This window comes from Muntiacus reevesi, chromosome 3 (assembly GCF_963930625.1).
Source record: "Muntiacus reevesi chromosome 3, mMunRee1.1, whole genome shotgun sequence".
NCBI lineage: Eukaryota > Metazoa > Chordata > Mammalia > Artiodactyla > Cervidae > Muntiacus > Muntiacus reevesi.
The window spans coordinates 219,181,406-219,208,108 of NC_089251.1; the positions used below are offsets into that span (position 1 = coordinate 219,181,406).

Genomic DNA, 26,703 nt, shown 5'->3' on the forward strand with positions numbered 1-26,703 from the left:
TTTATTTTACTCTCAAGTAATAAAGCATCATTTTCTATTTTATATCAATCATCTGTCTTCAGTTAGAAATCTCCCAAATTACAAAAAATGTAATGTTGTCAAATTCTTTCAATGTTATAGCTATAGCACATGATTTACCTAAGTATGCTTCCAACCTGCTTTTATTTCTTAATGACTGGGCCTTTTCCTTTCTAAATTTACATCTTTAACTATTATCAACATTGCATAAATTTGTTTTATCATTACTTTATGGAAAATATGGCAAATATCATATGGCTCATGAAAATCATTTTGCTTTAAATAAAAAGCTCAGACAATGTCCCCACTTTCCAAGTGACAAGGTCATGGTGGAACTTAACAACAATTGCTACTCTAACAATTTCAAACTCCTCACCTGCCATCACAGGACACTCCTACCTCACCTTCCTTGACTAGAACATACCCAGTTATGAACTACTCACGGAGGCTTCAGGATCAAAACGGAACTTCTTATATCCAAGAACTCTCTCATGGTTCCTAATTATTGAGCCCACATTGAGAAAAATTCTGCTTGAGAAAATTTTCTTATATATCACCAACACTTGTTTGCCATCAACTGTTAAACCTAGATGCTAATATTAACATATTAACATTAATATATTAACATCTAGGGCAAGAAAAATTAGTGTATGAGAACTAAAAGTGAGGCAATTCCAATGATTGATGCCAGACATACATCACTATCAATTCCATTTGACAGTGGTTCTCAAAGGGTAGTCTGTGAATTCTTGCGGGTATTCAAGACCCTTTAATGGAGTCTGCAAAGTCAAGCTATTTTCATAAAAATACTAAGATGTAATTTGCCTTTTTCACTGTCTTGACATTGCTGTGATACTAAAAATGCACTGACAGGTAAACAGCGGATGCCTTAGCATGATTCAGGGCAATGGCACTAAACTGAACCATCAGTCACTGTATTCTCTCTCTCTTTTTTAGTATTTATTTGGCTGTGTTGGGTCTTAGTTGTGGCACGTGGGCTTCTCTATTTGTGGTGCGTGGGCTCAGGAGCTGCCGCGTTTGGGCTTAGATGCCCCCTCACATGTGGGTTCTTAGTTTCTCGACCAGGGATTGAATCCACGTCCCCTGTACTGAAAGAAGTGTTCTTAACCACTGGAGCACCAGTAGAGTCCCCCAGTCACTGTAATTTTTTTGTTTTTTAGTCTTTGAATGTTGAGTTGTTAAAAATTTATTTTTAATCGAAGGATAATTGCTTTACATTATTGTGTTGGTTTCCCCGTCACTGTATTTTTAATCAACTGCGTTTGCAGTAAAAGAGAGCAAAACATCAGTTTCACTCAAAAATTCCCTTGAAGAGGAATTAAAATTGCTAATTTTATTAAATTTCATCTTTTCAAGATACTTCTTTTAATATTCTGTGTGATAAAATTGGAAATACCCATAAAGCACCTTTGTATAACAAGGTTTGGTTCAGCTCAGTTCAGTCATTCAGTCATGTCAGACTCTTTGCCACCCCATGAACTGCAGCACACCAGGCCTTCCTGTCCATCACCAACTTCCAGAATTTACTCAAACTCATGTCCATTGAGTCAGTGATGCCATCCAACCAACTCATCCTCTGTCATCCCCTTCTCCTCTCACCTTCAATCTTTCCGAGCATCAGGGTCTTTTCAAATGAGTCAGCTCTTTGCATCAGGTGGCCAAAGAACTGGAATTTCAGCGTCAACATCAGTCCTTCCAATGAACACCCAGGACTGATCTCCTTTAGGATGGACTGGTTGGATCTCCTTGCAGTTCAATGGACTCTCAAGAATCTTCATACCAAGGTACACTCATATAAAAAGGGGAAATTATTTATATGATTGAGTTGAGGGCTCAAGTAACAGCTTTTTTTTTTTTTTTTTTTTAATGAAATGCCAATTTTACTTAAAAGAACAATGAATAGACAAACCATGGTTGATTGGACTTGGTTATCTGGAAGACATTTTCTCAAATATGAGCCATGTGAACCTGTCACTTCAAGGTAAGCAATTGATAACATTTGTTACAATGATAAATTCAAATTTTTAATTAAAAAGTAGAATTTTGGGGAAAACTGTACTTACATAGTGAGTGTCACAACTTTCTAAGAATCCAAAATTCTTCTGATACCAGTGATGATATTAACAATGTGATTCTTTGAAATAAGGAATTGTGTCAATACTTGGAAGAGCTGCATAATTCAATGAACCTGCATTTTCCAAGTAACCAATACAGGATGCCACATGCATATATGCTAAGTCGCTTCAGTTGTATCCAACTCTTTGAGACCCTACGGGCTATAGTCTGCCAGGCTCCTCTGTCCATGGGATTCTCTAGGCAAGAATACTGGATGGGTTGCCATACCCTTCTCCAGGGGATCTTTCCAACCCAGGGATCAAACCTGCGTATCTTATGTCTCTTGCATTGGCAGGCGGGCTCTTTACCACTAGTGCCACCTGGGAAGCCCCATAGGATGCTATAAAATCCATTTAAACAGCAAGTGACAGAGCATGAAGAGTCACTGAGTGGTTTCAGACTAACCTCTAAGAGTCTCCTACTTGTCAAGTTCAGGTATAGTGGCAGAAAAAGAAAAAGAATATCTACAATAATCTGAATAGGTCATTAAAACACTCTATCCTTTGCCAACTCTCTTTGTGAGGCAGAATTTTCTGCATAAACCTCCACCAAAATGACATATTCTGTTCAATTCAGTTCAGTTCAGTCGCACAGTCGTGTCTGACTCTTTGCGACCCCATGAATCACAGCACGCCAGGCCTCCCTGTCCATCACCAACTCCCAGAGTTTACTCAAGCTCATGTCTATCGAATCAGTGATGCCATCCAGCCATCTCATCCTCTGTCATCCCCTTCTCCTCCTGCCCCCAATCCCTCCCAGCATCACAGTCTTTTCCATTGAGTCAACTCTTCACATGAGGTGGCCAAAGTATTGGAGTTTCAGCTTCAGGATCAGTCCTTTTAATGGACACCCAGGACTGATCTCCTTTAGGATGGACTGGTTGGCTCTCCTTTCAGTCCAAGGGACTCTCAAGAGTCTTCTCCAACACTACAGTTCAAAAGCATCAATTTTTAGATTGCAGCAGTTAAATGCCTAAGCAAATAAAAAGAATTAGTCTTTTTTCTATTTGGACAGATGTTACAAATTTACAAAAATGTTAAATAATCTCACTCTTTTCACTGTTTTTTTTTATTATTTTGTAAAATATAGTTACTTTCCTAAAAATACATTATTTATGTTAACATGTATTTGGCTCTTTATTGTTATTTTTAAATGACACAATGTCAATTTTAAAACTCCCCCCCCCCCCCCAGTTTTAATTTCTAATTTAGTAACTATTGGTTGGTCTAAGCTCAACAAACAAAAATCTTTGGTGTTCCAATAATTTTTTAAAGAAGATTTATTTACTTATTTTTTGGCTGCTCTGGGTCTTCACTGCCGCATCCGGGTTTTCCCTAGTTGCGGTAGGCAGGGGCTACTCTTTGCTGCGGCATGTGGGCTGCTCACTGTGGTGGATTCTTTTGTTGTAGAGCACAGGCTCTAGGTGTGGGCTTCAGTAGTTGTGACTCACAGGCTCTAGAGTGGTGGTACAGTAGTTGTGATGCACGGGTGTAGTTGCTTCATGGCATGTGGGATCTTTCTGGACCAGGGATCGAACTGGTGTCCCTTGCATTGCAAGGTGGAATCTTAACCACTGGACCACCAGGGAAGCCTGGGGTCCCAATAATTTTTAAGAATGTGAAGGGGTCTTGTGATCAGAGTTTGAGAACCACCATCTCAGGAGTGCTATCTTTCAATGTCTTGTAAATTTGTTTTTTCTGTTCCTCCAGCAGTGCCTCTTTTGCGCCCATTATAATAAAAAGAACATTTACATAAATGTTGGAACCTAGTACAATATTATAATATTTGTATAATACATGGAAAGAAAACAGTTAAAAAAAAAAAAGACTTTTGCCAATGCAGTCTATTTTTTACAGGTCTTTCTCTATAAGTCATTTCTATTAACCGTGCCTTGCTATAGATGTTTATAACAAAACATTAAAGACTGGGTAGAAAGGAGAAAACAAATTACTCTGCAGAGAACCCAGCAACTCTGCTAAAATACTGTCAGTTATTTATCTACTGTCAGCAGAGGTTGCACACTATAATCCTTGACAAGCTCAGATTCAGAAAGAATGAAGAGAGGGGGCAAGCGTTGCATTTAAGGGCCTGTTCTCATGCACAGACATTTTAACACAGATTTAAAGCCAGAATGTATCTTTGAGAAAATGTCACTTTTGATTTTGATACATATCCTAGCAAGCCGACTCTACATTTGGTTGACTTAGTACAAGATATGTTAGAGGCTAACACTATATTTTAGACCATTCATGATCCCAGCGTTGAACTAACACAATGAGGTCAGCATCCCTTCGTGTTGAGAGTTGGCTACTGCAACTGCATGATTTCATGGGCATATTTTTTATGATAAGGATAGGGTGTTATTTTTGTTTTGTCAGGCAAAGTAATGACAGGCTTTAAGAATTTTGTTGCTCTCTCCAGCATCCATTTCTCCTTTATGTTTACAGGGGAGGCAATCATCAATGCATTCTCTTATTCCAAAACACCTTCTCTCTGGAAAACATGTGTGGCAAGGCAAACACGCAACGGACTGGAGAGTATTCCGCAGGATACACTAAAGAAAACATCCCACCTCAAGCACGTAGTTGAAGCAGCTCATGATACTGACAGGAACCTGTGAAGTGCCGAATGGGCAGGCTCAAACGAAGAGGCCCGAGCAAGAAACACAGCCCTGGTCATTTCTAGTAGAAACAATGGTTGCCTTTAGAATACAGTTCGTATTGACTGGACAATGATATGATTTCTACCCACGTGATAAGAGGTCTAAATAAATGTGTGCTTGTAACTGGGGATGTCTGATGTAGGCTGAACCAGAATTTTAATTTTCTAATTCATATTCACCAATTAAAAATAAACTGTATTTTTATGAGCAAATTTACATAAATCAGATGATAAAGCATCTACCACTAAAGGGTAGGAGTTCAGCTTGCAACATTTGCATATATTCTCCTAAAGAAAATATAGGCGTTTTAGATTCTCATTGAAGAGTCTTGCTGCGTTGGAACTCTAATGGGCTTAGAACAGTAAATTTTGAAGAAACTGATTGCTACCCCTGTAGCTAGTAAATGTCTGCCTAGACCCAGTGGCATTTGAAAAAAGTGTTTTATCATAAAATTATCCCAGCAGAGTCCATTCTGCAAGATAACATCATCATCATCATCATCAGTACTCCATGCAGGACCCAACAGCTCTGGCACAATATTGCCAGTCATTTATCTGTTGTCAGCACAGGTTACACACAGTAATCCTTGACTGCCTCGGAATTAGAATGTCTTTGATGTCCCCACAAGAGTTTTTTGCCCGAAGGCTTTACCAATGCTCGGCGGCTCAGTGTTTATTCCTCGTAATCTTCCTCTCATCTCCAGGCTAGCAGTGACAGATGGTTATGGGCGCACAATAGTATTAAGAGTTTGATATTTTTTTTATGCTGTGCTCTCTGTACAACAAATAGCTATCAGACGCGGGCCAGAGAGCTGACATGGCTCGCTTAGGTAATGGCAAACAAACAGCTCGGGTTGATGCTTTCTGTCATTTCCCCTCCTAACCCTGCTTGTTTTCATTGTATACTCTCAAAGGTAAACTATATTAACCTTATAGACGGTTATTAAAAAGATATATCTATATGAGCATAAAGTGCTTTTCTTTTCTCTTTTTCTTACTCTTTTGATTATGAAAGTAATACTGCTGACATATTGAACAAATATCGAATGTCAACATAAATTTTTAGTGTGTGATAATATCCCCCTTCATATAGCTGTGTGTCAGGCGGGAACCCGCGGATGATGCATAGCAGTAAATAACCCAAACAAAATTAGTTCTCTTGTCAGCTTCTACCTTGTATGTCCCCAGGCATCAGTAAAATTGACTGCACGCTAGATTTTCAAAATTAGCCCTAATGTTAGCTATGTGTCTGGCAACCTCCAAGTTTCCAATGTTCTACTATATTACCCGTAAGGATGAATGTGTTACTTTTATATTTTGGCATTTACTCTTGCTGATGCGGCTTTTTTCCCCTCTTCTCCAAATTAAAAATAATTTAGCTTTAACAATAAGAATGCACACAAACATAATGCCGCGTCTCTTTAAGCAACTACTTTAGGCAATTAAATTAAAGCAAAAATATACAAAGGAAGAGAGGGAATTATTCAATTTAATATTGTTAATTTTATTAACACAGCTCTGTCTGATTTTGCACAAAGTATTGGATAATGTGGTTCTCACCCTCCCCCACCCCCAATCAGGATGCTATTTTGCACTAGGAGTCTACCAATTATTTAATTGTGCAGTTGTATGATAACCCAGAACCAAACTTTGTAAACCGATTTTCTCGTAATAAATATTACTTCTGAGACAACCCAAGGTTAGTAGAACCAAAAGAAACACTTTTCAGGAGGGAGTCCATGAGATCTACTTTACCTTGAAACAGGTTAATCTCATCGAGATTCACTGCATTTTAAAATAATACAAAAGGACACTTAAACAAGGTCACATTCTAAATAAAACATGATTTAAACATAAATGTTAAAACTCCCTTAGAAAGGCTATGCTGGAAGTGTGAGGTTGAACAGACAAATTCAAAACCACATTCCCCATTAACTTTCAATCCCTAAATTTTACGTTCATACATTTAGAGTCAAAGATGAAAAGCCCTTTAGGTACCAGATGCTGCAGATCTACAGGGAGAGCTTCTGGAGTTTTAATGTGCTGGAAGTCAAATCCCCGGCAAAGGCGCTTTGCCCGGCCGGTGTGGTCTGCTCATTACTTCACCTGTAAACAGTTGCTCTCGGAAAATCGGACCTAATGATCAGCCCAGCATCTCTGCAATAAAGAGACCATAATCTGTAGGGGAAGTGAACTCTAATCAGGCCACATGCAGATTAAACTAACTGGGAGGAATAAAAACTAGATTAAAATGTTTATGCCTAATACCAGAAGATTATCAGGACATTTTACCTCTTTAAATCCTAATTTATAGGAGCCAGGGTTAAGTTTATGAGTTTATATTTGGTGCGATTACACACTGCAGTTGATTTTCCTGTTTAGAAAAGACTATTGGAAAGCATTTTCCTTAGCACAATGTAGAGGCATTGGAGAGAAGGAAAACAGTTTTATGTGTACTGACATATTTTGTGATAAGTGAAATAAAGGCATCTAGTTGAAACTGGTCAAATTAGTAAATAACGGAAATTGGTTTTGTTTTAAAGGTAATACTTTGTTAGCAATGTGGAGATATAGTGTTGTGGTAACAGAATATATAAAAAACATGGAATCCTATTTTTATACTTTGAAACTTCTTGAACAAGGTTTGGTTTCCTAGAAGTACCAAACTGCTACTGTTGAACAAGTCACTGCAAGGCATTGTACGTGATTCAAATTTAACCTAAGTATACAAGCATGAATAAAAAGACTCTGAGTGCTGCCATCCTGGCACCCCCTTGAAATGATCTTTTTCTAAAGCTATCAGGAGAACAAATTACTAAGTCAATTATCAGAGTATATTTTCTATTACCAGTTCAACAATTTACTAAATTGGTATGTCTTACACTTACCACCTGTGAGGCCAGACAATATGTAATGGTCTTTGTTGATCATCAGCTTCAGCCAAAATGCCACACTGATTTTGTTTATGTTCCCCATGATGTGTGCTTGAATCATCTGAGGAGTTGAATGTTTTCAAGTATGACTCCTGCCTTACTGAGCAACTCAGGCTTTCTTGTTGAGCAGCATCACAGGGTCCAGACTTTGAGTCAAAACTCTTCAATAAATTCTCAGAACCTCTCAGCTCCTGCTGGAAAGGAAGGGCCGTAGATGGAGCAGTGCCACCGTTTTCTGTAAGGCTGAGTATCTTCCGTAAATGGGCCGCTTTGTGCTTGGGCATGAATCTATTACAAAAGGAAAATGCAGTACACTTTTAGTGAAAATACTATTTAAAATTTGTTCTTTACTTTTCTGTAAGGACATGATGATGGTGTATAAAAACTAAGGAAAATAACTAAAGATATAACAAAAATTTGACAGTGCAAAAAAGCAGTAGTCATCATGAGAAAGTTCAAAAGTTTGAAATTAGATTAGACTGTCTTTGAACGGTTTCCAAAGAGTTTCTGTGGCTATAAAATCTGCCTTGCACATATCATAAAAAATAAGAGTAGAGCAACGGTTTAGGACTCTCTCTTTCCTTGTCTTTCTGGTTTTGTGTTTTCCAGTTATGACATGACCCGGTGTTTATTTTCAAGACAAATCTATTCATGAACCTACAAAAATGCTTGAAACTTCCTTGATTAACACTGGGCATTTCTGCTCACATGACTCTTCTATACTCCTGGGTGCCTGTACACAATTTTTATTTAATTGACCTTGCTAATATTTCTTGAAGTATATTTTTTTCGCTACCATCTCACTCCTTTCTATCCATCATACTTCACCATACAGAGTTCAATGCCTGTTACTTATTGGCAGTAGCAACTACATAAAATGAAACCAAGGAATTCACCATGTACTGACGAGGAGGGAGACAGACATGAGAACATTCAACTAACCAGTGGTAGAACACAGTGTATCAGGAATGGACATCCTAACTTAAAACTGAGAACTAGAGATAACTAGAGATTAATTCTGACTTGGGAATCAGCAAAGCCTTAAAGAGGATTTTAGTTGACTGATTCTGAAAGGCAGAGAAGGGGAAGTTCTGGACTGAGGGAGCCCTGTGATCAAAGGAAAAGGGGATGAAAGAGAATGAACCCTTCCAGGATTAAGATGCAGGCCAAAGAGTCTGGGGCCAGGTCCTGCAGTCTAAGGTCTAGAGAGGCCATCTGGGGCCAGACAACAAGGGTGTCCTCAGGGGCCCTAAGGCCTACCCAGAGACTTGGCGCCTTCCCTGGATGGAAGAGTACATGAAGAAATGGAAAGTACATGCATGTGAGGCCAGGTGGGGAAGAAGAACCATAGAATCAAGGAAAGCAGCAAGGAACATCTGGAAGAACAGAAAGAAATCTGAGAGTAACACCACACTACTGAAGTGAATTAAGAGCTCCTAAAGAATGTGTAGAGAAAGAACTAGGAGCTCTTAAAACTGTTTAAAAAAAAAAAAAAAAAAAGAGGGTATGTGTGTAAAACACTACAGAGGTGCTATATAGCACCAGAAACAACAGGGAGATTTTGGTTTTGTTATGAAGTAGACCATGGGTTTCCCAGGTGACTAAGTGGCAAAGCATCTGCTTGCCATTGCAGGAGATGCAGGAGACATAGATTTGATCCCTGGGTTGGAAGGATCCCCTTGAGAAGGGAAATGACAACCCACTCCCGTATTCTTTCCTGGGAAATGCCATGAACAGAGGAGCCTGGCAGGCTACAGTCCAAAGGGTTGCAAAGAGTCAGATGCAACTAAGTGACTAAACAACAACAGGGGAGTCAATTACTGGTTACTCCCAGGACAGTTCATGTTGAGGGCATGGCGGGGGAGGCAGAAACTAGATGCTGGTTAGGGAGTGAGCACATGGAGAGAGGGGCAGAGAGGAGGAGAGTGGGGAAGGCAAGGTCAAGTTCTCTTTAATGGGGCAGGTGTCCTCAGGAGCATTCAGTTGGGGATACTTGCCCAGGGAAGGGGGCAGGATCCCGAGGAAACAGAAAAGTCTTACAAGATGGAAGTAGAAAAAGAACACAAGCTGTGATATTGGCAGGCAGCTTGCTGTGGAGGGGAAGTAGGACCTTATTCAAGAGAATGTACTGAACTTTCTTACAAAGATGAGAGGGAAGAAGAGAAAAACGGTGTTGATAAAAAAGCAGTTTCAGATGGCAAGTGCAGAACCTAATGCATCCTCAGAGAGTTGGATGAGACTATCTACTTCAAGTGAGGTGAGGAGAGGCAGAGTCAGAGCTTAAGTGAGCTGAGGGGTTAGGATTTCACTGTGGAGTGGGGAAGGGCCATCACTAGTTCTGAAAGTGAGGGTGCATGAACAACACATAGAACAGTGGGGGTTCTGCGGTGACCTGGAAATCCAGTCTGGCTGAAGTATGCTGTGTTCATTCCAGAAGCTTGATGTGGGAGCCTCTCTGCTTGTTTCATAAGGTTTTTCAGGAAAAATCACCTAAATGTATATATAATCCACCTACCTGCCCACCACCCATGCACTGTCATAAGCAGATGAAGCAGATATCGCATGTGAAAGTGAAAGCTCCTCGTGTCTGACTCTTTGCGACCCCGTGGACTATACAGTCCATGGAATTCTCCAGGCCAGAATTCTGGAGTGGGTAGCCTTTCCCTTCTCCAGGGGATCTTCCCAAGCCAGGTATCGAATCCACCTCTCCCGCATTGCAGGCAGATGCTTTACCAGCTTAGCCACATGGGAAGATACTGCATAGAGACAGATAAAACTCAAATAATGGGGCTAACTGCCTAGATATGCTCTGATATAATAATAAATTAATTTTTGATTTAAAATGAAAGAGATGGGAAGAAATCTAAGTGTGTGTGTGTATATATATGCACACACACATATACACACACACATATAACCTGAGTCACTTTGCAGTGTACCTGAAAATAACACAGCATTTTAAATTAACTACATCTTAATTTTAAAAAAGACCTCTGAATATCTCATTTAGATAATTAGGTTAAGAAAATTTCTTGAATTATAATGAATGTTGTACTAACTTTTTTTTCCTTCTATCTACTGATCTCTAAAAACTCAGTGGTCACAACCTCAGTTTTATTAGAACTGCTTTGATAAAAAATTAGAGCATTTATTTTTAAAAAATAGAAACTTGGGCATATACAGATTAGAGTTTCAGATCTCATAGATCCAAAACCAAGAAGGGAAGTAACCAACTTTCTTACTGAAATAAATTCAAAATACTGAGGAGATTGTAAGGAACTAAAATTCAATAGGAAAGTTTCCATCGATCATCACAAATGGAAAAAAAAATGTCTGTGACTATGTCCTCAACTTCTCCTAAACAAATGGAACAAATGGTAAGAGAAAGAACATAGGTACATATGTGGAAAACAACAACAAAGCAAGGGGAGTAACCTATTTGTTTATGTCAGATAAAGAGCACAAGGCAAGCTTAAAAAGGACTTTAAAAGAATTACAAACTTGGTGCACAAAGGATTCACAATTAAAAAAAAATCAATGGGCATTGAAACAACATATCCTCATTTTAGAAAATAGTATCATGACCCATCTTGTTAAAAAAAATCCATTTATATTGGCCCGCATGTGAGCAAAACTAAAAATTAAAAGAAATGGGAGATCGGCTACAGGTTGTAAACAATGGGAATCAGTAACTGACAAGGAATTTAGCTGTGGGCGAGGTGCTAGGCTTGCTTTGATTCAACATGTTTCCTAAAGGTTCTCAAGGAAGAACAGAATCCCACCTTAACGCAGGTTGTGAATGACTAACTTGATAGGTAGTGGTGAATAAGGACATGGGAAGATGTGGAATATCAATATGGACAGAAATCCAAAACTCAGCTTATTAACATTCTGAAATTGACAAAATAAAAATGAACCTGAATGCAGCAGGGCACACTGGACAGACTATTTGGATTTCCTGGAATGTGACCAGAGGAGCCTGTGTGTCGACTGCACCAGCAAACTGACGCTGCCAAGTTATGGAACATGATCTACAGCGAAGGGAGACCAGTGTGGGCACAGAAATACTGTGCAAAAGCTGATTTCATCAGAGGCACCTGATAACTGTATATGTTTGAAAATTAGGGAGTTTTTAGAAGAGCAATAATAATGATTAAGGCAATGGGAGAATTGATTTATGAGGACAGATTAAAGGAGCTAAATATAAATAGCCTGGTTAAGTGACAACTAGAGGGGTACATAATAGGAGTCTCCAAGGAAAGAGTGTAATTATTTATCTGGATACAGTGGGGTATAACTAGGAGTAATGAGATGAAATTAAGAATGGGAAAATTTAAGCTGAATTTCAACAAAAAGTCCCTGATGGTGTAAATTATTAGCTCATGGAATAAATTCCCTATGGAAATGCTATAGCTGGGGAAACTTCATAATGGAACTGGACAAAATACCAATAAATAATATAAGTAATAATCCAGTACTTGAAAGAAGGTGGTTATATGCTATGCTTTCCTTGTTGACTATATCTTCTCATATCTTACTTTAATAATCTATTTAGAGTGATTGTTACCCAAAGAAGTATTTAGACAATTGTCTAAATCTGAAAGGGAATATGTCCTTTAGGTGAGTAAGGCTAAAATTGCTTTAGTTTTCATATACTCTGCAGTAGTAAGCAGAAATAATTTTTTACTACTTTGTTTTAGCAGAGCTGGTCTTGAAGCAAGCTGGACAAACATATTACTGTTTCTAAAAAATAAAACAAAACAATCCTCATCTACCATCCCACACAGTCTATTCTGATTCCCTGTGCCATGAAGCTCATATTTTCAGACATGTTTAATATAAACAATTTATTGCCATAATAGAAATCAAAAAACTTTATTTCAGCTTTTCTAAATGTAGCTCTATGGTCAATTACTTCACATCAATACCAAGATCAAATAGGCATAATACTAACAAGCAGTTTGCTTAATAATAGTCACCACACTAATTAACCCATCCAGAACGTTCTTAATCAGATGCTATTTGTAATGTACAGTTTAAGAGAAAGCTGGCAATAAATGGCTCTATGCTAAAAAAGAAAATAATACCTTACTGATGGGGTGATACTGGCTTTTTTATAGAACTGGACAGAATGTTTGCACTATCCTGGCGGTAACTTAATGAAGTAACTATGCAAATAGGCACATGTCTGAACACTTCCTTTCTCCTCCCCAGCTCCAACTCTGGTGGAGGTGCTAATGAGAAGAGGAGAGGTACTGAGGTAAGAAGTGAAGAGGAGAAAGGAAAGAAGAAAACCAGTGAGCTGCCTTCTAGAGCATATGCCAGGTTTGACATTTTATTATCCCCCTGATTTTTTACAAAGTCTTTATTGAATTTTTTTTACAATATTGTTTTATATCTTGGCTTTTTTTTTTGGCTGCGAGGCATGTGGGCTCTTAGCTCCCCAACTAGGGATCAAACTCGAACCCCCTACCTTGGAAAGTGAAGCCATAAGTACTGGACCTCCAGGGAAATTCCCCACCCACCTCCGATTTTTCTTAAAGAAACATTCAGTTCAGTTCAGTTTAGTAGCTCAGTCGTGTCCAAATCTTTGTGACCTCATGGGATGCAGCATGCCAGGCCTCTCTGTCCATTACCAAATGCTGGAGTCTACCCAAACCCATGTCCATTGAGCCGGTGATGTCATCCAACCATCTCATCCTCTGTCGTTCCCTTCTCCTGCCTTCAATCTTGCCCAGAATTGGGGTCTTTTCATAGGAGTCAGCTCTTCGCATCAGGTGGCCAAAGTATTGGAGTTTCAGCTTCAACATCAGTCCTTCCAGTGAACACCCAGGACTGATATTTAGGATGGACTGGTTGGATCTCCTTGCAGTCCAAGTGACTCTCAAGAGTCTTCACCAACACCGTATTTCAAAAGCATCAATTCTTCCGCACTCAGCTTTCTTTATAGTCCACCTCTCACATCCATACATGACTACTGGAAAAACCATAGCCTTGACTAGACAGACTTTTTTTGACAAAGTAATGTCTCTGCTTCTTAATATGCTGTCTAGGTTACTGCCCACCGAACTCATAGAATATCCTTCCTTTTTCCAAATGTCTCAGAAGACCTATTCAATTTTTTTTTTTTTAAACTCTTAGAAAGATTCTGATTACTGCAGTCATTTCCAATCTGTTATTAGCCATGGGACCCCACTCCCAACTTCTTTCCAACCAACAGTCTATCTTTGAAACAGAAGTAGAACCTCCTTTCGGCTGCCTATCCTTCCCCACTTCTGTCCCCCAGTTTAGGTTAGAGGCATTGCCAAAAAATCCAGTATTGTGTTGAGGGATGTTTAAAGACATAGTTGGAATAAGTACTTTTCAGACCTAAATTTGATTGTTTCCTTGTACCAACCACAACCAAACATACAAACCTAGCACTGGACCTGTAGGAATGGCCAAATGCCTTATGCAGGTTAATCTTAAAACATAAGATTTGAGAGGACCTTAAGCTGATGCTAAGATTGGGGGTAAGCAAAGGAAATGCTCTAGGCTCCTTAGCTAATTTCTGCTGAAGTTGAGAAGCTAGTGTATGTTTAGCTGACTAACAAAGATAACTGGGGAGAAGGCAATAAAATGAAGCAAGTCAAGTCAAGACATTAAGACCGATTCTGTGTTGCTGAAGAGCATGCCATGGCAGAAAAGTATGTCATGTGGACTATATTGTTTACAAATGTCTTTCTGAGAGATTTCAATAAAAAGTACTCACTACATAAGTTCAACTTATAGAATCTCATAAATTAGTACCCACAGGAAAGAGTCCACAAGACAGATGATTAAGTCATGCTTCTCAAAGCAAATCTGGAAGATAGCATGTGAAAAAAAAATGATGCAAATGAGTGAATGATTAAAGACACAGAGAGATAGCATAATTGATCAACAATTATTTCAAATATGAGGTAATGAAGAAGGAGGAGAGCCTTAGCAACTGGAATAAGGAAACTGGCAGGGCTGTGGGAGAGACAAGGGGAAAGGATAATGAAGAAGCCCAGCATGTGTGCATGTAGCTCAGGTTGGGTGAAAGAGAGCACTGTGGCCACCTCTCTCGGCTAAAGTCTCACAAGGTGTGATGTGTTCATCCCAAGTTTCATGGGAACATGTGTACTACCCTAGAGAAGGGTTTGTGAGAGATCCAGTTTAGGATCTGCTGGGTTAACTAAAGTTAGACGTTTCTTTACTACAGAACTTCCCGAAGCACATGCTAGTGTGTAAATATGTTATTCATTCATTCATTCTTTCCATTCAATAAATATTTATTTAATATCTATTATGTTATAGAAATACTATATTTACTGTTTCCCAAACTTAGCACTTGATGAAACAAGGATGAATCCCCCACTGCACACACACAAAGAAGCACCTTAAGAATTAACATTCAATAAAAGATACCCTGGGAAATAGTTCTTGAGACCATAGGTGATACATAGCTTGAGTCAAAAAGCATGGGAAACCAGATGGGTGGTGGCATATTTTATAGAGTAGGGATGACAGAAGGAGGGGTAAAATTCATTTCTGTTTCAAATGGTGAAACTGAGTCCAAAAGCCATACACCAAGGCCACACATCAACAGAGAAAAGGAAGTTTGAAGATATCAGGAAAACTTGCGAAAATAGTTACAGAAAAAGACATGGTTCACGGTTAATATGGATGACAGCAGAAAAAAATATATCGTTTGATTTTATCACAGCAATTTCTGTGGATTCCTGGATAGGAACCATATTGAGTATTGAAGACAAGGGAAATAGGAATCAAAAATAATTTTTCCAAAACCAACTGGGAAGACAAATCCAGGCACTTCAGTGACTGGGTGATTTATAACAAAAGTTCATGGGTGATTTATAACAGAAACTATTCACTGTTTCCAAACAATGTGTTGGAAATTAATTACAAAATTAACATTTTTAGAATTTAGCCACATAAGCAAATATCAAAGATAATTAAAAAATCATGTTGCCCACATGTATCCAATATATCACTTACATGGTAAGCAGATTTATATAAACCTATAAAATATAAAAGTAAAGATCTTAATCTAGCATTCTCATGTGTACACGCATACCCCCTATACTTCTTGCCACACTATCTTCACTAAATAAAGGAATCACAAACAAGGAAGTCTATCATAATTAAAACTAGATGTTTGAAGACCACAGCATTAAACAAAAAGATTTGTCCTTGGTGGTTGGTTGTAAGATGGCTGCTCTTCTTTACTGGAGATGGTTAAGGGCTAATATTCATAAAATAGATGGCACATGTCGATGAGGGCGGTTTCAACAAGAAACTCCTGGCAGAACATAATTTGAACAAATTTGAATCACACATGAGTCAGTCACAATCCACATGCACATAGCATAAATGCTTTGGGAGAACAGCCATCCAACACCACCATGGCTGGTTAGGTCACGTCATTTATTTTTTTGATTTTGAATTTATTTTTATTTACTTATTTGGATGTGTCTGGTCTTAGTGGCAGCACTCGGGATCTTTGATCTCCATTGAGGCATGTGGGGTCTTTAATTGTGGCATGTGGGATCTAGTTCCGTGACCAGGGATGGAACCTGGGTCCCCTGCATTGGAAGCGTGGAGTCTTAGCCACTGGACCATCAGGGAAGTCCCTGGGTCGTGTCATTTAGACGCTCAAGTTCTGTGCCTGAACCAAATTTTAACTCCCATGGTGCAAATTTTCAAAGCCAACGTGCAACACTGACAGCAGTCTGAGAGGATACTGAACAAGAGTGTCTTGCTTAGACTACGAAGAATCTGTTTTCTGACAAGATAGGAAAACATGATCCATAGAAACCAACCTCAGTTAAAATTAACAAGCAAACCCTACTTGTTAGTCTGAGAAATGCATGCTGAAACTGAAAGCATATTTATGGTTATCAGACTGGCCTCATTATCCGTATATGGTCCCGGATATGACACATTTAGTCAAGACAGCATCTTCTCTTGAAGGCTGCCAAAAAGAGAAGTTTCAGCTTCCTCTCTGTTGTTTAAGGTTCATCATTTTCTGATGTCTGTCCTTTAGATAGCTGGCATATATGAATGTCATAAAGAAAAGACAGTTCTATTCCCATGAGTCTATTTCTTTTACATTTTTTTTTACCAGCATTTCTAAGAATCATTTCTAAAAATCTAATGCATTCTCTTTACCTTATTTATACCAATAATTTACATGACTTCTTCTGGCAACAGAGTTTATGTAATTAGTATTAATTAACTTAAATAATGATGCCTCAATTCCTCATTCTCTTATTTAAAAATTCTTATCAGAGTTTATTTACAGTGTTGTTATTTGTTTCAGGTACAGAGAAGTGAATCAGTTGTACATACACATATATTCACTTGTTTTAGATTCTTTTCTCATATGGGTCACGTCAGAATATTGAGTATACAGTAGGTCCTTACTAGTTATCTCTTTTATATATAGTAGTGTGTATATGTCAGTTCAGTTCAGTCGTTCAGTCATGTCTGACTCTTTGCAACCCCATGGACTGCAGCACGTCAGGCCTCCCTGTCCATCACCATCGTAAGTTTAATCAAACTCATGTCCACTGTGTCAGTGATGCCATCCAACCATCTCATCCTCTGTCATCCCTGTCTCCTCCTGCCTTCAATCTTTCCCAGCATCAGGGTCTTTTCAAATGAGTCAGTTCTTCACATCAGGTGGCCAAAGTATTGCAGTTTCAGCTTCAACATTAGTCCTTCCAATGAATATTCAGGACTGACCTCCTTTAGGAAATATGTATGTGTATATGTCAATCTCTCTTAATTCCAAAGCATTTTAGATTGTATACATTGATAATATAACTGCCTACTGGTATGAACAGTTAGTTTTATGCAATTTTATAAAATTTCTTTATGATACACTCCTCCCATACAGAAAACTTAAGGGCCTTATCAATGTATGAGATTAGGAAAAGCTATCTTGCGTGTTGCCACAACCCACGTTTATAAAATCCAGAGCCATCCTTGTGAACATATGCATACTTACTTTTCATGACTCACACTCCTCACAAAAAAGTGCAAAGAACAACAAAACCCTCTAATTTACACAAGGTTTACTGTAGTAATTCAACACAGTTAACAAAGTTGTAGGATAAACTGCAAACAGTGCACCTTTATTTTCCTATGTCTTTTTAAAATATGCTCCACCCACTGGTGGTTAACTCCCTAAGATCTTAATACTACTTTCTGACTACCCAGGTCCCCCATCCCCTCCTCCTATTACCATGCATCCCTTTGTAGCCTATCCTGGAACTAAGTCCCACTTTGGACCTACCTTGAATCATGCAGTGCTCTTCACTCTTGGGCTTCTGGAAACTAACCTTAAACTCCCACAATGTATTAATCACCTTCCCTGCTCAATACATTACACCTTACACCTTTGCAATACCTTAACTGAAGGGGACGAATAATAATTGGGATGATTTCAGGTACCACAGTAAGCCTATGAGAAAGATTCTTTCGGGAGGACAGGAGGAGAATCTCTGTGAAACACCTTAAAGTAAGTTCATTCAAGCAGTGGGTATGCTGAAGAGGGGAGAACGCAGGTGGGATTGGTACAAAGGACTGCATTGGCATTTCCTATATCTGTGAATTTATACAAATCACTTAATTTCTCTGAGCTCAGTTTTCTAATCTATGAAATGGGATAGTATCTGTTTTTGCACATTTCTTGAGAGGATTAAAAGAGAGTTGGTATTGATGTGTAGATAAGCTAAGTAAGTCAAAGTTTCGCTTTCTTTGCACTTTATGTAACATCCATACTTAGGGAGTTATTCCTAAGGCCATCTTCGGTAACACTGGGTTTTCCCAGTTAGGAAATGAGTCACTGTGTTGAATCAGCTAGCAAATATTCATTTGACAAATATCTGAACTCCTTGTATGAGCAAGAGGTTATGTCTATATTTACAAAGCTTTTACAGCATACATAGTGATATTTGATACTTATTTTGGTCTCTCAGCCACAGAGATGGAAAACTATCCATATTATCTTTAAACTAAATTGTATTTACTGATTCCACTACTAAAATGATATAAGTTTTCCATTTAAACATAACAATTTGCTCATCATTTGTTTCATTAATAACTCAGAAGTGAAGTTTTAAAAGCATCTATTCATTCATCCCACTTAATTTAATGATAGTATAAAAAAATGAAAAAAGTTCCCAAATGTGAATATGAAGTAATTTTTTTCAAGTAAGAGGAAGAGGCTGTTCTACACAGACCCAGCAAGCTGCTTTGTATGGATTAATCTTGTTAGCCAGTACATGTTCACATTACTCTGGGAATCCATTTCTTCTATAGCATCAATAAAGCATTGAAGGAAAACTCTAAATATGATCTCTAATTGGGTTTCCTATTCCACAGAATTTTTGGAAGCCATTATTTGGAAGTTGAAAGCAAGACAGTAAAGTGTGCTCATACTGAAGAAAGGATCACTTCCTTTTTTCCAGGCAAAATAAGAATTCCTTTATGGCAGTTTCCAACTGGAGAGTTTCCATTAGAGCATGGTATCATTTCATGGGGGCTATGGACTGAAATGTGTTCCCTTAAAATTCATATGTTGAAGACCTAACTTGGAATGTGATCAAGTTTGGAGCTAGATCTTTAGGAGGTACGTGTGAGCATGCTAAGATGCTTCAGTCATGTCCAATTCTTCGTAACCACATGAACTGTAGCCTGCCAGGCTCCTTTGTCCACGGGGATTCTCCAGGTAAGAATACTGGAGTGGGTTGCCATGCCCTCCTCCAGGGGATCTTCCCAACCCAGGGACCGAACCTGTGCCTCTTGCGGCTTCTGCATTACAGGTGCATTCTTTACCGCTGAGCCACCGCAGAAACCCCTCTTTAGGAGGTAAGTAGGGTTAAGTAAGGTCATAAGGATTGTGCCATAATCCAATAGGACTGTGGCCTTAAAAGAAGAGGAGGAGATCTCTCTCTCTCCCCCCTTGTCTCTCTCTCTCTCTCTGCCACATGTGAGGATGCAGCCAGAAGGCAGCCATCTGCAAGTCTGTAAGACAGCTCTCCTCAGAACTAGCTATTCTAGCACCCTCATCTCAGACTTGCAGCCTCCAGAACTGTAAAATAAGTTCCATTGTTTAAACCAGCAAGTCTATGGTATTTTGTTATGGCAACCCGAGATGATGAATACAATGAGACATTATTGTGGAAAAGAGAGTCAATACTGAGATGAGTGAAATTTCCTGAAAAGAGTATCAGGAAAATGATGGAGTAGGAGGTACGATGTCCATGTTGACAGATCGTGACAACAACAGAATACTGTACAAGAAGAGAGAGCTGACTATCAAAACTAATAAGAGAATCTAGGGGATGCAAAGAAGAAAACGTGTGAATTTCCTTGTGAAACAAAAATGTTCCTTTTATTTTGTTTTTTTACTAAAAATAAATTTTAAAAGTATAGAAAATTGAGTTTAGGAGAGAATTTTTCTTAACAGTTTGTTCAGTTGTGAAGCTATTTACTTAATCCCTTTAAACCTGGGTTTTCTCATACATTCAGTGAGAATGAGACCAGTCCCCTGAACTTCTCAGGGAACGAGGAGGATCAAATTTCTAATCTAATTTATTGATTATCTTATAATTATTAGGAGGCAAAAAGGTATACTGGATCAGGCAGGTCCCTAGGGATGTCATGTAGTTTCAAATTCAGGACTCTGCCACTGATTAGCTGCCTTGGGGAAAGAGCTTCCTCTCACTCGGTTACCCCATCTGTAAAATGGGGTTAAGAACAATGCCACTGTGCAGAGTTCTGTTTTCCATGTTGTGTGGCACCTCGTGAGAGGTCAGTAAATACTATCATTTTTTATTTTTTATAATAATGAAGATCATCATCACTTTGTTGTTATGGTTACTGAAGAGACAATGTTCTAAAAAGTCCAGTTTCTGACTCAACAGGCCCTTTCACAGTTAAACTACTTAAAAAATTAGAGACCCATGCCTTTTTCAAGATGCATTTTTCTTGTTAACTCTCACAAGTTTACACTTAGCCATCCATTTAAGGCAGGCATTTTAATATGGTACCTTATTTTCATTTGTATACTAATCAAAGATTTGTGCTCTGCCTAGAGGCACATTAATTACAAAAAGGCTCAATGTTATAAATCAAACAAATATACTCCTCCCTTCATATTATTTGTTTCCTTTTTTCTACCTTAAGCTTTCCTTTGTCCTTCCTTTTATTTCTTCATTTTTCTAACTGAGAGTTTCCCTCTTTCCCCTTCTTAAAGCTGCATAAACCAGAAAACTAAAACCAGGAAATTTAAAACATCAGTTTCCAGGTCTCTGAAGCATGAACAGATGGGCATCAAAAATCCAGTCCTTTTTTTTTCCTTTTTCATTTGCCTACCCACAACCTGAATAAATCAAAATTACCAGCAAATCCAACTACCAGCACACCCCGTTCCCCACCACTTTGTTTTGCTACCACATTAAATGCTACAGCACTAAGTACTGATTTACTTCAAGTTCTGGTTGTACTGTTGTCTAAAATTTTTAAGCCACAAAAACTGTTTTTATTCTGAACTAATATTTGAAGATACAATTTTGTTAATTTTACATCTGAAATAAAGCCTTTAAATGTACAAAGTGAGTGTATAAGCACTTCTACTTTCTTCAGGTTTTCTATACTTTCCACTACTTCTAAGTTTGGAAAAGAGGCTGTAAAGATATAACAGATGGGTAAACTGCTCAGCTATCACTAGAATATAACCAAAGCTTGAAGGTAGAGAAAGACTCAAATACTCAGTGAAAATACTGCCTGAAAAAGGTCAGAACAAAAAACCTCATTCAACATTTAAACAAATCGGAATGCCTACTATGTACAAAAGATGATGCTGTGAAAGTGTTGCATTCAATATGCCAGCAAATTTGGAAAACTCAGCAGGCACAGGACTGGAGTAGGTCAGTTTTCATTCCAATCCCAAAGAAAGGCAATGCCAAAGAATGCTCACACTACCGCACAATTGCACTCATCTCACACGCTAGCAAAGTAATGCTCAAAATTCTCCAAGCCAGGCGTCACCAGTACATGAACTGAGAACTTCCAGATGTTGAAGTTGGATTTAGAAAAAGCAGAGGAACCACAGATCAAATCGTCAACATCTGTTGGATGACTGAAAAAGTAAAAGTTCCTAAAAAACATCTACTTCTGCTTTACTGACTATGCCATAGCCTTTGACTGTGTAGATCACCACAAACTGTGGAAAATTCTGAAAGAGATGGGAATACCAGACCACCTGACCTGCCTCTTGAGAAATTTGTATGCAGGTCAGGAAGCAACAGTTAGAACTGGACGTGGAACAACAGACTGGTTCCAAATGGGGGAAGTAGTACGTCAGGCTGTATATTGTCACCCTGCTTATATAACTTGTATGCAGAGTACATCATGAGAAACACTGGGCTGGATAAGCACAAGCTGGAATCAAGACTGTCAGGAGAAATATCAATAACCTCAGATATGCAGATAACACCACACTTATGGCAGAAAGTGAAGAACTAAAGAGCCTCTTGATGAAAGTGAAAGAGAGAGTAAAAAGTTGACTTAAAACTCAACATTCAGAAAACTAAGATCATGGCATCTGGTCATATCACTTCATGGCAAATAGAGGGGGAAACAGTGGAAACAGTAACAGACTTTATTTTTTGTTGGGGCTCCAAAGTCATTGCAGATGGTGACTGCAATCATGAAATTAAAAGATGCTTGCTCCTTGGAAGAAAAGTTATGACCAATCTAGACAGCATATTGAAAAGCAGAGACATTACTTTGCCAACAAAGGTCCGTCTAGTCAAAGCAATGGTTTTTCCAGTAGTCATGTATGGATGTGAGAACTGGACTATAAAGAAAGCTGAGAGTCAAAGAATTGATGCTTTTGAACTGTGGTGTTGGAGAAGACTCTTGAGAGTCCCTTGGACTGCAAGGAGATCCAACCAGTCCATCCTAAAGGAGATCAGTCCTGGGTGTTCATTGGAAGCACTGATGTTGAAGCTGAAACTCTAAATCTTTGGCTACCTGATGTGAAGAACTGACTCATTTGAAAAGACCATGATGCTGGAAGGGATTGGGGGCAGGAGGAGAAGTGGACAATAGAGGATGAGATGGTTAAATGGCATCACCAACTCAGTGGACATGATTTTGAGTAAACTCTAGTAGTTTGTGATAGACAGGGAGGCCTGGCGTGCTGCAGTCCATGGGGTCGCAAAGAGTCTGACATGACTGAGTGACTGAACTGAACTGTGTGCAAGGCAAACAGCCAAGATGTCCTCACAAAACACCCAATGGGGTCGGTGCTCCAATCAGGGTAGAATTAGATATTACGATGATGAGAACCCAGGTCTGGGGAGGGGGCAACACCATGTAAGGCTCTCTAAAGAAGGTGACCTTTCAGCTGAGACCTCTATGATGATTATAGTGTAGTCAAGTATGAATGTAAGTGGTGATTTGTGTTATGAACAATAATAGCACATGCAAAGAGTCTGGGAACAAAACATAGTACAGGGGTAAAAATGGAGAAGGAAATGGCAACCCACTCCAGTGTTCTTGCCTGGAGAATCCCATGGACAGGGGAGCCTGGTGGGCTCCGTCTATGGGGTCGCACAGAGTCAGACACGACTGAAGCGACTTAGCAGCAGCAGCACTGATGTGGACATGCCACAATAAAACATCTGAACTCCTAGGAGAAAGGTCACCGGTCAGGAAGTCCTGTCTCTGAAATTCTAATCATTTTTCAAGGTCTCACCTCAAAAAGAACGGAGACACATGGACCACCAGATGTTTGAGGAAAATTTTTAACATAAAGTTAATCTGATAAAGCAAACAAATGGAAAAGAAGAACTTAGTGGAAACTGAGACATGGAGAGAAGAAGAAAACTTTTAAAAAATCCTATAATATCCATAAAGATAAAATAAGGATTTTTGCATATGTGGTAGGAGAAATAGGATGCAATAAGAAAGTATATTTAAGAATAAGAAAGAGTGCCTGCAAATAAAAATATCATAACCGGAAAAAAATCAACAGAAGAGTTAGAAGATAAAGTTGAGAAAATCTTACAGAAAGCAAAACAAAAATAAAGAAGACAATAGGAAAAAAGATAACAAAATAAGGTCAATCTTAGGTTCCATAATGATGAATAGGCGTTGCAGGACACGCATACTGAGAAAATCATGGGGGAGAAAAAAAAAAGAAAATAACAAAAATCCAATCCAAGTAGAATCATTATGGAATTTCAGAAGATTTGGAGTTAAAAAAAAAAAACAAAAAACAATACTCTCTGGGAGAGTAAACAGGATGAGTCACATCCAAGTTATCAGAAACAGACGGGAATGAGACTTCTCAATAGGAAATTCAAGAGTAGATAACAATGGAACATTACCTCAAACTTCTGAGGAAAAATGATTTTCAATGAAAGCTCAAAACTCTGTTAGGCATTAATTAAATGTGATGCAGGACAAAGCCATTTTCAGACAAGTAAGGTCTTAAGAAATTTTAGCTCCAATATACAATAAAGGACAGAAACGGTATGGATCTAACAGAAACTGAAGATATTAAGAAGAGGTGCAAGAATACACTGAAGAACTATACAAAAAAGATCTTCACGATCCAGATAACCATGATGGTGTGATCACTCTCCTAGAGCCAGACATCCTGGAATGCAAAGTCAAGTGGGCCTTAGGAAGCATCACTATGAACAAAGCTAGAGGAGGTGATGGAATTCCAGTTGAGCTATTTCAAATCCTGAAAGCTGATGCTGTGAAAGTGCTGCATTCAATATGCCAGAAAATTTGGAAAACTCAGCAGTGGCCACAGGACTGGAAAAGGTCAGTTTTCATTCTAATCCCAAAGAAAGACAATGCCAAAAATGTTCAAACTAGCACATAATTGTACTCATCTCACATGCTAGCAAAATAATGCTCAAGCCAGGCTTCAACTGTACGTGAACTGAGAACTTCCAGATATTCAAGCTGGATTTAGAAAAGAAAAACCAGAGATCAAACTGCCAACATCTGATTGATCATAGTAAAAGCCAGAGAGTTCCAGAAAAACATCTACTTCTGCTTTACTGACTACACCAAAACCTTTGATTGTGTGGATCTAAACAAACTGTGGAAAATTCTTAAAGAGATGGGAATATCAGACCTCCTAACCTGCTTCCTGAAAAACCTGTATGCAGGTCAAGAAGCAACAGTTAGAACTGGACATTGAAAATGGACTGGATCCAAACTGGGAAAGTAGTACGTCAAGGCTGTATATTGTCACCCTGTTTATTTAACTTATATGCAGAATACATCATGCGAAATGCTTGCCTGGATGAAACACAAGCCGGAATCAAGTTGGCAAGGAGAAATATCAATAACCTTAGATATGCAGGAGATACCACCCTTATAGCAGAAAGTGAAGAGGAACTAAAAAGCCTCTTGATGAAAGTGAAAGAGAAGAGTAAAAATGTTGGCTGAAAACTCAGCATCCAGTCTCATCACCTCATGGCAAACAGATGGGAAAACAATGGAAATAGTGACAAACTTTATTTTCTTGGGCTCCAAAATCACAGCAGATGGTGACTTGCTCCATGGAAGAAAAGCTATGACCAATCTAGGCAGCATATTAAAAAGCAGAGGCATTATTACTTTGCCGACAAAGGTCTGTACAGTCAAAGCTATGGTTTCTCCAGTAGTCATGTATGGATGTGAGTGTTGGACCATAAAGAAGGTTGAGCATCAAAGAATTGATACTTCTGAACTGTGGTGTTGGAGAAGACTCTTGAGAGTCCCTTGGACTGCAAGGAGATCCAACCAGTCCATCCTAAAGGAGATCAGTCGTGGGTGTTCACTGGAAGCACTGATGTTGAAGCTGAAACTCCAATCCTTTGGCCACCTGATGTGAAGAACTGACTCACTGGAAAAGACCCTGATGCTGGTAAAGATTGAAGGCAGGAGGAGAAGGGGATGACAGAGGATGAGATGGTTGGATGGCATCACCAACTTGATGGACATGAATTTGAGCAAGGTCCAGGAGTTGGTGATGGACAGGGAAGCTTGGTGTGTTGCAGTCCATGGGCTCACAAAGTGTTGGACACAACTGAGTGACTGAACTGAGATACCTTTCTTGAGGAGGTACTGGTGGATACACCCCCACTAGAATGAGAAAGTAAAAGAAGAGAAAAATGTGGGATCCAGAGAATAGTTGACTCAAGTGTCCAGAGAGCAATAAGAATGAACAGGAGCAAGAGAATCTAGGCCTCCAGGATGGAGGTGTGCAAGGATAAAGAATGGAAATGATAAGCTTCCTGATGTGTCTGACCATATTAAAAAAATATTTAGTGATGGTGACAGAGCTGGGAATGAGTTTGTGATAATGACTCAGAAATCAAGCAAATAAAACTAAAGCAATATTTACCTCCAGGAAATAGTGATGAGTGGTTCAGTAAAGGAAACCTCATCACAGAAAACAGTGATGCTCAAAAGGGAACAACTTTATATAGTGATAATGCCATAGATGCAGAGTATTCAATGAATCAAAAGTTGAGATATAGCTATACTGGAAGGCTAGGGAGAGGGAAAATGTGTGTCTGCTTCCATGTGTATGCTCATACTGTAAGACAGCTAACTAAATCACCATTTCTACAGGTTGGAAAGTCAACAGATAATATCTCATATTTTAAAACATCAAAATATAGCAAGGTAAGAAACAAAAATTCTGTTAAGTGGTAGCCTCAATGCGGGAAGGAGGTTGAGGTGAGATGAACTGGGGAAAGGAATTTTGCTTTATCTTACAGATCTTTTTTGCACCCTTTAACTTTTATAAAAATCAAATATATGTATTAGTTCGAGAATTCATGACTCAATTGATAATCTCTAGAAATTTCTTATCAAAATCTCTTTGATTTTTGCTTCCAAT

At 38.7% G+C, this 26,703-nt stretch overlaps 1 protein-coding gene across 14 annotated transcripts in view; it reads right to left on the minus strand.

Annotated features, from left to right (window-relative positions):
• The window catches only part of GTDC1 (glycosyltransferase like domain containing 1), a 473,085-nt gene that overhangs the window by 120,208 nt on the left and 326,174 nt on the right, over positions 1–26,703 (minus strand). For all 14 annotated transcript variants that reach the window (XM_065931478.1, XM_065931476.1, XM_065931487.1 and 11 more), the window contains one exon: positions 7,704–8,036. In XM_065931478.1, the coding sequence (XP_065787550.1) occupies positions 7,704–8,036 (333 nt within the window). The remainder of the gene's footprint in view (positions 1–7,703; positions 8,037–26,703) is intronic.